At 41.3% G+C, this 12,450-nt stretch overlaps 1 protein-coding gene across 1 annotated transcript; it reads left to right on the forward strand.

Annotated features, from left to right (window-relative positions):
* Nucleotides 1-5,849: 5,849 nt before the first annotated feature.
* T265_12531 (hypothetical protein) lies at nucleotides 5,850-11,720 on the forward strand (the record flags this gene model as incomplete). The annotated part of the gene is made up of 2 exons (XM_009164255.1): nucleotides 5,850-5,967; nucleotides 11,605-11,720. Coding segments are annotated over 2 exons (234 nt in total), but the record flags the coding sequence as incomplete, so codon positions are not given.
* Between the last annotated feature and the right edge of the window lie 730 nt (nucleotides 11,721-12,450).

Consider the following 12,450-nt stretch of genomic DNA (forward strand, 5'->3'; position numbering starts at 1 on the left):
CATAAATCAGAGACCAATTTGTAATCCATATGCTTTTCGGATGATTATAGAGAGACTCTCCCTGTTGCCTCAAACTGAGTTTTATAGACTTCACACTTTTCCTCTGTACTCTTCAACTTAAATACCAGTGGTGTTTCTTTTCAAAACCTTATTATTTGACGTGAATTTCCAGATTCATCTGCTACCTGCTATGTAACCATACTTCTAAATGAAAGCTCATTTACCAAATAAACTTGGGGAACGGATGAATTCACCATTTAAACAGCCTTCTATCCTTGGTACTTCCGAATGACGTCATGTATTGTTTTCACTCTCTTTAGGTAAACTCTGCAATACCTTTATGGTAAATCGCCGTTATCCAATTTTCAAAAGGAACCCGGCGGCACACTGCTGTATCCTCTAGCTCGGCTGGGCCCTTTGTTGAAAAGTTTCTATAAAAATCTCATATTTGAACTTTGGCTCTGTCAAACCTAAGGCACAACGTTTTTTCTTATTTGTAGGTTGGTTACCGCGCACTTTTTCTGGGCGATACAGCCCACTGTCCTTATTTTATCCCTGTATTGTTTCAGAAACATTTGCACTGTCGCCAAGTCACTGGAGCACGGTTGTAGATGAAGCAAGGGAGTGGGAATACCATCAGATTGTGTAGTCAATAATCAGTTTGCTGCATGCTCACCTTTCTCATAATCAACTATGATACACATTAGATTTCACCTCAAAACCATTTTGACTTCTGCCCACAACTGCGGTTTAGCGATTCGGTTCACGAATTTGACTCAGGAGACACCGTAGGTTTCAGCGTTTCAGTCAATATCCGAGTTTGTGTGCATTTTAGGGGTCATATTCATCGTGCAGATGGTTGGAGGCTAATAGATTTGAATGAGAGCGGATGGTCTTTAAACCGATTGATATTTATCAGTGTGTCGCTTTTTTTTCTGAGATCTCTCCAATAATCTTTACTACCTCTCACCACGAACAAATGTAGAGGTTTCGCATGGTTACTGACCCTTGCAATGGAATCAAATGTAAGTGATCGTAAAGCACACAAGCCTTGTCAGGGAAGACAATGTCCAGATTTCGCAACACTTTATTTGTGTTCTGGGGAACACTACTGAGCGGAATTCTAATACTTCATCGTAATCCCCTTGGTGAAAATAGTGAATGTTACATCTAAAACAATTACAAATACATGAGAAGCTTATTGGCGTTTCGGTTGTCCGCAGTGGTGAAAAAGCAACGTACGGGATTCACGTCCGTGTTATGCTGCATTTTTATAAAAGTTGATCCGCAGATTCTGATGTCCAGGATGTATGCAACTTACACCAGAATGCAAAACCAGACAAACTCATGGAACTTATTGAACGAATATGTCCTGACTTTCGGATTTAACTGTCTGTTGGAAACACTGCTCCGACGCTTGTAGACTTTTCTTTGTTGAGTCTTCCCCCGAACTATTGTGAATGATGATTTTGTCTGGTAATATGATGGACTTGTGGCAATTTTGTAAGCGCCAGCACAAGAATATGAGGGAGAATACATCGAGTCATGTAATGAATGCAAACATTGAACGCTTGACCGCAAACTTGCGTAGGAAGTTCAGAAGTTAAACCAATTTAGCTCATACTTTCTTTAGTTTACTGTCCGGATTTATATGTTCGGATAGTTCACAGTAAAAATCAGTTGTTCGGAAGTTTCTCTATTTTTAGGGAGAATATTTCATCGTTTTTAATCGCACAATGCACTTGGTGATTGAACGACAATCTGGTAGTACCAACATCAAAACTCCTAACTTCCAGTGAATAGTGGACTGATAAAAAAGCACAAGCCCTTGTACAAGAAGCATCGTTGTTCGTTTTTGTGCGTCACACATCTCCGTTGGTGTTGCTTGGAAGCTAGTCACACAGAGTAACATGGGACGCTATACTGATCGATAGGTTTCACAAACATTCCCACCACTGTATTCTTTTCTTTGTGGTGTCACATCCTCGATATTCACAAACTATTGTTCAAATCTGTCTCAATTTGCCAAAGAGGCCGTTTATTTGTGGTCACAAACATTCCCACCACTGTATTCTTTTCTTTGTGGTGTCACATCCTCGATATTCACAAACTATTGTTCAAATCTGTCTCAATTTGCCAAAGAGGCCGTATTATTTGTGGGTAACTGCACTGACGCATTACGTCTTGTTCCGTTCACAGAGTTTTTGATCATTTGCTATTATCAGATACACTATACCATTTCACTTGTTCCATCTGAGAATCGCCAATCAAATGATCCTTTGAAAAAACCAGTCTGCGTCCTCGTCAACCCAGTTTGTCCGAAAGACCTATTTTATACGTTACTTATCAGCCTGTTTACAGCCGAACTGATGTTTACATAGTCTGACGGACAAACTCTGCATTGGCTGATAAAATCGATCGCGCAGTAAAACCGTAAAACCTAAATCGAGGCTAGGAATTCCGCATCTCTGTTTGCGAATCACTTGGTCACAGTTGGTCGTGTGGTCGATACTAAGACAGCTTTCGAACATCTGCACCTTGGGGGCAGCCGAAAGGCATTGGCACTCGTACAGCCTGCATTCATTGAAGCACGGCCACCCCTGTGGTCTACACAGGTGGCTCGTTTTGAGACGCGTCGGCTACAATGGCCCCAAATTACGATTTCTGTGACTTCTGTGACCTTTATTGGGTACGTGATGCACAATACTGCCACCAAGCTAACATTATGTAAAAAAGGTGTATGCGAATTAAAAAGTTAAATGGGGTAAAAATATTTCTCAAATCTTGTCTTGTGTTCTTCTTGTGGAAATATGGGCTACTCATTCGGCAATGTTACATAAAGGAAAAGAGCTTAAATGACATTTCTCCTTCAAGAGCAGGAAACAGGTCTACCACTTTCGGTCAAGCTAAGTAATAGTACGCATCTATTTTAACATTATTGTACTCTATTTCAACTTGTATTTCTATGAGACGTGTTTCAATGTAAATAGGTGTTCTTTATTTTAGTTTTTATTGGAATTATGTTTGTTTCTTGAAAGAGTCAAATCTCTGCAACTAATATAAGTTCTAAGGTGGCAAGAAAGCAGAACCGTCGTTGAGCTTGGAGTAAAAAACAATACAAGATCACTGACTGCTAGAGTATGTCACAACAGTTATGAGGGTCGGCTATCAAAAAGTAACGGCCTCATTCATTTCAAATAATTCTTTCTAGTGTAACTTTGCTACTGGTAATCGATCCAGCTGATGGTAAGCATACTGTCGTTCCATGTTAGGACGTGGCTTTACAACTTAGTTCAAACAAAATCACCGGATACATCCAAGCTACTGAACTGAATCAGAGCATCTGGAGTCACGATCATATGGACCGTTTCAGTACGCCAATTCGGATTAAGTCATTCCACAAACGATCACAAGGGAATTACGTGTACTTAGATCCGTTGGTAAAAATTGGACGATCAGTTAAATATAAAGGTAAACTGTAAGTAAAGAAAGACGAAGTCTGGAAACACATTCACTTGAAAACTAAGCTGATTTTTACAGGGAACACAACTGCTACCCAAATGAATCTATGGTTTATGATATTCTCTACTAAATGTGATGCATAAACGCTACCTCATATCTCCGTTAGAGTCTGTTGTAAGCCAAGGAATATATAGGTCAGCGAAGGGCACTGCCGAACCGGCAACTCATGTGCACTAATTAATTTACCGTCACTTTAGACATCAATCAAGACACGAAAATGCAGCAGAGGATAACTGTATTAGAGCATAAAAGCAAAGAAGTGTTCTCTTAGTACAAGTCGAGTACTAAGTGGTGCAATTAAGTCCTTCTCTCCTTGCAAGTATACTCTGCTCGTGTTGTTTTGGTTGCACAAGATTTTTGTCACGTCAAAACATGTTAAAACAGTTAATCAGAAGAGCAAGAAGACGTTATATACTGCATGTAAATATGTCCTTCATATTCTTCAGCCACCCTGAAGTAAAACGCTTTCATGGGTTAAGTTGTGGGTGGTCGAGGCATTTGTAGCCTGCACGGTCAAATTATTCGTCTGAACAGCCGTCCTAGCGAAATCACTCTGGTGAGTTCAAACCACGGGGAGGAAGCACTGGACTCGTGTTTTGCTCCACTTGAAGCCCATCGACAGCACATACATCTGACCGCACCGGGGTTTAAACTCCGGACATCTGATGTGCGAGGCGAGCCTGTTACAACTATTTCACCAGCATACGCTGGATGCATCTGAATTCTCACGTCTGAGTAGACGAGTGGTTGATGGATATGCCCGACGATCCAATCGAGGATCCACTAACACCATGGTTGTGTTGATCGATTGGCACGCATGTCAGGATTTCCCTGCCGGGTAGCACCACAAACGCTCGAAACATGCTGGACAATTTGTGGTTAGTTGTGGTCAGTTGCGGGATTCGTAGAACGCGCGCTCCCATGAACCGTTTGAACGGTCGTCTTCCTGTACTAGCTTAATCATTCTGGTTGGGGATTCGTAAATTCAGCGGGGTAGTAGCTGTCTATGTTGATGTAGCAATGTCTGGCATGGTGCGTACAGGTCTGCCACACTGTGGATGGTCACGGTTATGCGGTATGGTAAGCTTAACCAGCATCATTGGAACGAGAATGCTGCGTAGGTCCTTGAAAAATATAGCACTAACGGATGGCAAGCCACGGTGCTGGTCCCATGAGTTCATGGTTAATGCCTACACGCCTGCACACACCTAACACGTTGACGAAATCCAATCAGCCCTCTGGGCATGCCAGTATCAGAACATGCGTTTGGTCATACAACGTCCTCCTGTCTCCATGGCATGCGACCGAACGCAAGAGCGTGTCCGCATGTTCTGCCAGGTTTTCTGTACAGGTGTATATCAGGTGTCCTGATAAGCCTTCCATCACGGCTGTTTGTCATTACTCTTCTGCTGGCCAGATTGAGCTCCTAATGTAGGAGCGCGCGAATCTCGACATGATTGCATTTCCCCTTTTTTTTCGGCACTAGCCCCTATTCCTTCATGGCTTTGGTCCAGACAAATAAGAAGTAGTCTGCGTAACCTCGCTTCCGAACTTGTCCTGTGTGTCCTACGCCCGGAAGAAATAACATCTGAACCTCATCTCAATGGTTTGTTTAGCATAATGACAGATGATCACTGAACCATGCGTGACAACAACACAACTGACTTTTTTGCACTCTGCAATTGATCCACTCTGCTCTTGGACTTCTAATTTTTTCGGTTGGATCTGAAGTGGTATGGCTGTAGTACTTGATGTATTGCTGCGCCACCCTTTTTCTGCAGCATACTTTCTAACATTTGTATCGCGTCCCATCAGAATGACAAGGAGGATGAGTAATGCGTTTTGTTTGCTCGTCACAGAAAAAAATATTGGTTGGAAAATTCCAAACCACTGTCCACCTACCTGATTGTCTGTCAGCCTACCTAACCGGGAAATCACAATGCAAAGTTGTAAATGAATTCGCTTTTAGATTTGACTAAAGATCATCTGTGATTCACTATCAATGGGCACAGAAGACCGAAAGAACTTCTTTGCGCCTGATCGGAGAAAGAAAACTTCAGTTACTTCCAGGGTAAATCGAAACTTTTCTAAGGTTAAAAGGATGCAAGTATTATTACAGATTGTTCATATATATATATATATATATATACCATTCTAGGGAAACATTCCAAGGTCTCTGTTTACAGCAGCCCCAAGTAGTAAGTACACAACTCAAGCACTGTAGTGTTTTCTGCTATTTCGAAATTCCGATGGGGTAGTTTTGATTAGACAAACTATTTTCAACCAGGTCTTAATGGGAAGAAGCAATTTTGTTTCGATAGGCCAAAATGGTTGTGTACGTTACTGTACCAAAGATAATGCTTGGTCACAAGCTGTCCCTGTTCCCATATCTACAGGACGTGCGGAAGTTGTGTCCACATTTTTCGGTGGAGATAAAAGTATGGGGTATGAAATTTCTGACAGGACATTCTCACGGTAGTCGAAGATTGGTAGGATCTTTAGGTGTATTTTTAGTGTCAGATGAAGACCAAGTAAACACTGGTGCAAAACCGTCACATCATGCATCAGCTAGGTGAAATTTCTCCCTCAGTAACGGTTTTGTTAGTGTAAATTATCTACTTCCCTCTTATGGCACTCAGAGTTATTTGCCGGGTCCCACAGTCTATAGTTTTGTTTGGCGCTACCTAAGTCAGTAGATGTTCCAGCGCTTGAAAACAACTGGGACTAATTTTTTCCAAACTGTATGCGGAAGCATTGCTACATATAACTACTGGCGGTGCGAAAACTTATTACCTGTCGGAACTGATTTCTTGCTTCTTAATACATCTTTCTGGTACATTCAATAGGCATAGAAATGGATGTGTTGAGTATTACCAGAAACTGCTGTGAACTTCTGACTATGTGAAAGATTTTGGCACTGCACAAGTTTTCTCACCTGAGAAGGTTTTAGTCTGTCTCCAGATGGTTGTTAAACGAGATAATGAACAAGTATACACAAAACACATGTCTCTCAACCAGAGGTCAGCGACGCGTAACACCGAGGGTCCATAGAATGTGCAAACTTACGAAGAGCACAAGCGGCAGTTAAAATATCACCAAAGTGGACCCAAGAAATCAAGGGATCTTCCATCAAGTTACGAGTTTTATTTTGGAAACTATCTGAATGAATCGTAGGAAGCCCACGTGCATGATACGGCTCGTGAAGTCTCGTGGTCGGACGACATTTTCTGCTTGTGGATCAACGTTTTTGGACTCAGTTTAGTAATGTACTCATCGATGAATCGATTAAAATGAAGGTGCACAGGTCAGAAAGAGATAATGATTTTCCTAAACTGGTTAAAAATTATCTCATAGTCGGAACGCATCCTCATATTGCTGTTGAAGTTTAACAGAGGGGACAGTCAGTGTTCCCCGGGTTCGAAGAACAATTTGGTGACAAATCACCATTCTTATCTGTCTAACTGAACAGTTGTTGAGCCTTTGAAATGAGGGCGGATAATGTTTAACCCATCATGCAGAATTTTGGAAACTATAGGTAGACCTATACACCAAATGAGAACAATGTACAATGAGAACAATGTAATTCATCAGGGCTTTCGCTGTAGGCGATAATATAGATAATATAGATAATATAGATATTGTTAACAGAACACGCAAGTACAAGAACACAATGTGCTACACTGTAACAAGAAGTCTATAAACTGCACTGCACATTGCATTTATTTATGCATCCGGGCAGATTGTCGTTACAAACTTTTGAAGTGGAGCCGCTCAAAATGCTTGCTTGGACGTACTCTTCTGAGGTCTACCACATCCCCGTCCACTTCTTTCCACTTTCATTTCAAAGAGTGGTCTAACGTTATGCCGGCGAAAGTAGTGAAAGTTAACCGTATGTTGTTAGACAGTGAAACGAGATTCGAGAAGTCCCAGTACATGTGGTATTAACAAAAAAGACGTCCCGGGATGGACACAATTTTTCGAGATATGGGGAATTCCAAGCGAATAGGGGTGGGCCTCACTCTCTAGAATGTGCATCCTGTAAGCAGGAAGTTGGAAATTGGAGTCTGTTCCTGGGCGCATCTTTTTGTTCATGCGACGCTTGTTTCGACTATTGTAAATTGCTATTATAAATTGCTAAAACACTATCCAATGCATGTTCACAGCGTTTTCTGGAATAGAGCAATTTAAATTTATCTAAGTTGGTAACCGGTGCCAGATGTTAAGCGTCAGTTGAGATGGACTAATGTGACGTAAAAAGTCATTTTAATGAAGATTTCACCCTGCCTGTAAAGTCGCTTAAAAGTGGTTGGGTCCTTACGGCTACCTCATTCTTGTCGAGCAATGCGTTCCTCAAAAATTCCTAAAGAGATTTGAACCAGCGATTTGTTGGATTTTCACCAGCGGCTAATCAGTATTGTGAATGACTCATGCTTAGGCGAGGTGTAGTGCTACTCATCCTCTAGTTATTTAATTAACACCGCATCTTTAGGCGACCAGCTGCTAACTTGGCTAGTTCCTAGATGGAAAGTTCTTGCGATCTTTAGGAATACCTTTTTCTGGCAATTACGTAAAAAACCAATCAAAATGAATGCAAATCTCCTGGACTGCATGAGCAGCACACGTGAAAAATCGTTACTGGAGCAGTTGGGCAACACGTTCTACGTGATAAAGATTCCGTGGTTGGGAAGCGAGTGGCGCGATATCCTGTCTAAGTATGAGTTAATCATGCGCCTGATCAGCCGCTCGTGGCTGTGGTTTTCCATCTAACTAACAAGTGGAAGTTCACACGGTTGACTGTTTTCTGGAACAATGAAGTACTGTACGGTGCCTTCATTATTTTCGTCAATTGACTTATTTCTCCACTAAGTCCCCTCAAGCGATTAGCGAGCAAATGTTTGGTAATGTAAGAAGTTAATTTAGTGGTGCCCCATCCGTATACTTTGTTCGAAATTCCCTATGGTTTTGGTCAACCATTCATGATGTGTATTTATTGACCAACAAAAGGGGGATTAATTGAATCCACTGTCTTTGTATTTCTATGATTATTTCGATTACTTTTAATACAGCGATCCGAAAGAATGCATGCGGTAAAATAACCGCAGAACTGCTCAGCAGAGAGAGCTTAATTTAAATCTTTGAAGGGGAGCTCCCATAGCAAACCACTTGAAAATGTCTTACTTGATCTAGGAGTACTGCATTTTCCTATTGGTACCTTACGGACAACTTCTGGAATTACGCACACCCACTTCACTCGGACCGTAGAATCGCCCGCAAGCTTACGTTACAAGCGTGGTATGAAATCATCGTTTTTAAATTTGTTAAAAATCACTGGGTGAGCAAATGTCAATGTGAGGCGATGAAACCCGCCTTCCAATGCAGGACTAACCGTACACGCTATTCATGTTCTATGTTATCACTGTGCCAAAATCATGCTCACGAAGAAGCACAGCGATTCATTTCCTTGCTGAAGTAGGGCTTACTAATCAGGACATGACCATAAGGTGAAGCTTTGTTGGTACTTTAGGCGCCATAAAAATCGTGACAGCTTGTCATTCACTGACGTTGCGCCGAATTTCATCCGACTGTTTACAGAAGGCAGTTTGGTGAGAAAGCTCGTGTGTTGTACCAAAAAGAGCTAACTGCACGACTATAGTGACAAATGAAAAGGTTCAATTTTTAATGCAGAAGAATTTACAAAGATTTATACTGATGGATTGAGGCAAAAACTTAGTAGCACTACTTGCGTGATTGTTTGATAGTAAATATGTTATTATCCGTCTTTTTTGCCCACGTCTTCGTTGTTTGCCAGTGAAGACAGTCGTTCAGAACCTTAAAAATCAATGACGCAAAAGAGAGATTACAAACTCCTTGCGCTCACACAACCTTCCTTGGTTAGCCTGGCAGATTTCAACAAAACCACAATGATGGTGGCGAAAAGACCGGAGGTGGTTTTTAAATTAACAATTCACGGACCATTGATGCATCTTTGGCTTGAAAATCAATCTAAGACGCTGTAGGCGGTCTATCTATGTGCGACTCCTTGGCCGCATGAAGAAAACTTCTATTTGAGGGAAGTTTGAGAAAAACCCTACTACTAGTTGTGGAGCACTTTATTTTTATTTGGGATCATAGTATATTTTAAACTATGCTTTGTTTGGCTATTCTGTCACCTGGACCGGATTCTTGTTTGATTGAATTTGTAATGGCAAATAATTTTGAGACAGTGTAAAGGCTACTAGATGATTGTTGCTTGATGTAATAATCCATTGAACAAGATTGCTTAGTGCGTTTACCTTGAGTGTAAGTGCTTTCTATCCCATAATCTGTGTTTTCAAGTAGAAAAAACATTTGATTTATTTCCAAATATATTTTATTCGTTGAAATTCAGATCGTACTTGTCCTTTATGTTTAGTAGTTGTGGAAAATCATCCCATTAGTTTCGACCTCGAAAACTGGATTTTGTTCCGAAAATATGAATGGGATATTTCAGCGTCACCGGTCGGGACATAGGAGTATCTCCGCGCAAGTAATCCCCGATTAGCTCAAAAAACCTCAAACTGTCCATTGCAGCAGGTAGCAGCAACTTCAGAATTTTTTGGGATATGAAAAATGGCCTAAGTGATTGTAGCACTTGTCAATCAATCTCTGCTGTGACTGAAACAAATATGACGGTTCTTCCTCTCTGCCATCCATGGTAGCGACACTTTTTCTGGGGTTTTCTAAAATACAAAGGAAAGACTCCGTTCGGCCTTAAGTGAAACCATTTACTGGTAAAAGGAAGAAGGCGTTCACTGCGGAGCTTTATTATTATAAAAAGCTACTTGCATACCTCATCAGTAGTATTTACCGTTACATTGGTATAACATACGAAAGAAACTGCTTTTTCCACCACAAAGTTCTCTAATAACATCTGGGTAAAATAACAGTCGAAGAAAATAATAAAAATAGCATTTTAACTATCAGTAGCTTAAAAGGAGGAATATTTTGAGAGAGAGAATCTTCCATCTGAGCAGTCGTTACTAAAGAAACCAGCCATCACGTGTAAGCATAATGGGGATTCCGTGGATGGAGGATACGCGGCGGTATATCCCACCTAAATACCTTTTGATCACACCACCGATTAGTTGTTTGCGGTGGAAAGAGTTGGGCTTTAACCAGCAACCGGCTGTTGCGAACTGATTCCCCCTGGGGATTCGTGAGATGAGCGCTGCTGATGATTTTCAATAAAGATGAATCAGAAGTAGAATGCATTTCTTTTTTGACGTAAACTTAGTCCACTTACAAGACAAAGTCTTCGTGCAGTCCCCAAATCTCCTCACAATATCAATATAGTGCTAAGAAACTACGAAAAATATCTGACTTTATCTTGCGCATACGATTCACTTTGGTTCGGTAAATTTTACGCTGTTGAAAAAAGTCCAAAAGGGGCGAGCTGACAATTTCACCTTGAGACGAGGCGGCTTAGATCCTCAAAAATCCAAATAAGACTACCACATCAGATTACTAACTTTCTGAAGACCAGGCACCCCATACACCACACTCATTACCTCAGTGGTGCCACAATTTTCGTTCACAGGATCTGGTTCTTCGTGTATTTGTGCTGTCGGCGATTAAAGTGCAATTTTTGCACTGAAAATTTGCACGTATGGGTTTGTGTGGCTACTGGCTGAAATGCGGATAAATGCAGGTTTCACAACATCTACTTTTCTGGCAGCCTGACAGATGGCTACTCCCATACGACGGAGAAAGTATGCTGCCATGCACTTTGACAAGGTTTTCCTTATCAGCTCTGTTTTACCACTGCTATTTCGGTCGAAGAGATAAGAGTGGAGAATGCTCCAGCACTGATAGCAACTTTATTCCTGAGGACTATGAGTTGCGCAATTGATCTTGTGTACGGCATGAAAAACTTCTTAATCCCGCGATCCCGGCAAAGTTTTCAGTGCCCCAAACTTGTGGAAAAATTTTCAGTGTTTTTTTACCAAGAAAGATAAAGTCCACAGATTTTGACTAGATGCACGAACTTGCCTGAAAACTGGTGAGCGTGAAACATTGGCCAAACTCAGCCTACTTCCTCTGAAGCAACGCTGTGCAGTTTCGGATCCAATCATTACCTATCAGTTCCTCAAAGTGAATTCGGAAGCAAACTTTCATCACTGGCTGTCAATCAGATGGTAGATGGTCTGTTCGCCAACTTAGTAGGTGATTTGATGCTGAGGACATTGTAAATGCGTGGTGGGTTAGGAGAGCTCAAAGACCTCCTTCATTTAGCCTCCAAAAGCAGTGCAAGGTAAACTGAATTAAGGTTAACCACCCACAGTATAGAAAAGCTACTAGCCAAATCAACCCCATCAGGCAGAGTAACTAACTCTAATCCATGAAATCGGGTTCAGGGTCTTCTGACCGTAAGTTAAAAAGGAAACCGGATGCCACGTAAATCTGTGCATGTCACACCAGGTTCTGGGATGGTTTTGACAGCGGATTAACTGTGTCTGGAGGCAGCTCAAAAAGTTCTCAAGGAATCTGGCTTGTGGAAAAGCTCAAACGGAGTTTTTTCACGTTCCGCTGCTGGACGGTCCACTGACCAGTGTATATTAAATAAATTAATCGTTAAAATGCGACTGCTTTAGTCATCGGTTCACCCCTTGCAGTTCCTCGTAAAACCAAATGTTTGCAGTTTTTTCACCTGAAGTTTACCTACTATGCAGTCCGAACATATCCAGGTTTTGTGGGTTTTATTAAAATGATATTTTTCTGACCGATTTTTGGGAACCCCATGTCATCCGCGTACGTTCAGATTTCTCTCACTCTATCAGTCAAATCAGTCTACCAATTTCGAGGATCAATCACAGGCAATCCATGCTGAACTATAGCACTTGAAAACACCATTTTCAAACTAATTCCAGGGAAAGACTCATCAGAACTATG

Source organism: Opisthorchis viverrini (genome assembly GCF_000715545.1).
Source record: "Opisthorchis viverrini unplaced genomic scaffold opera_v5_4, whole genome shotgun sequence".
Lineage (NCBI taxonomy): Eukaryota > Metazoa > Platyhelminthes > Trematoda > Opisthorchiida > Opisthorchiidae > Opisthorchis > Opisthorchis viverrini.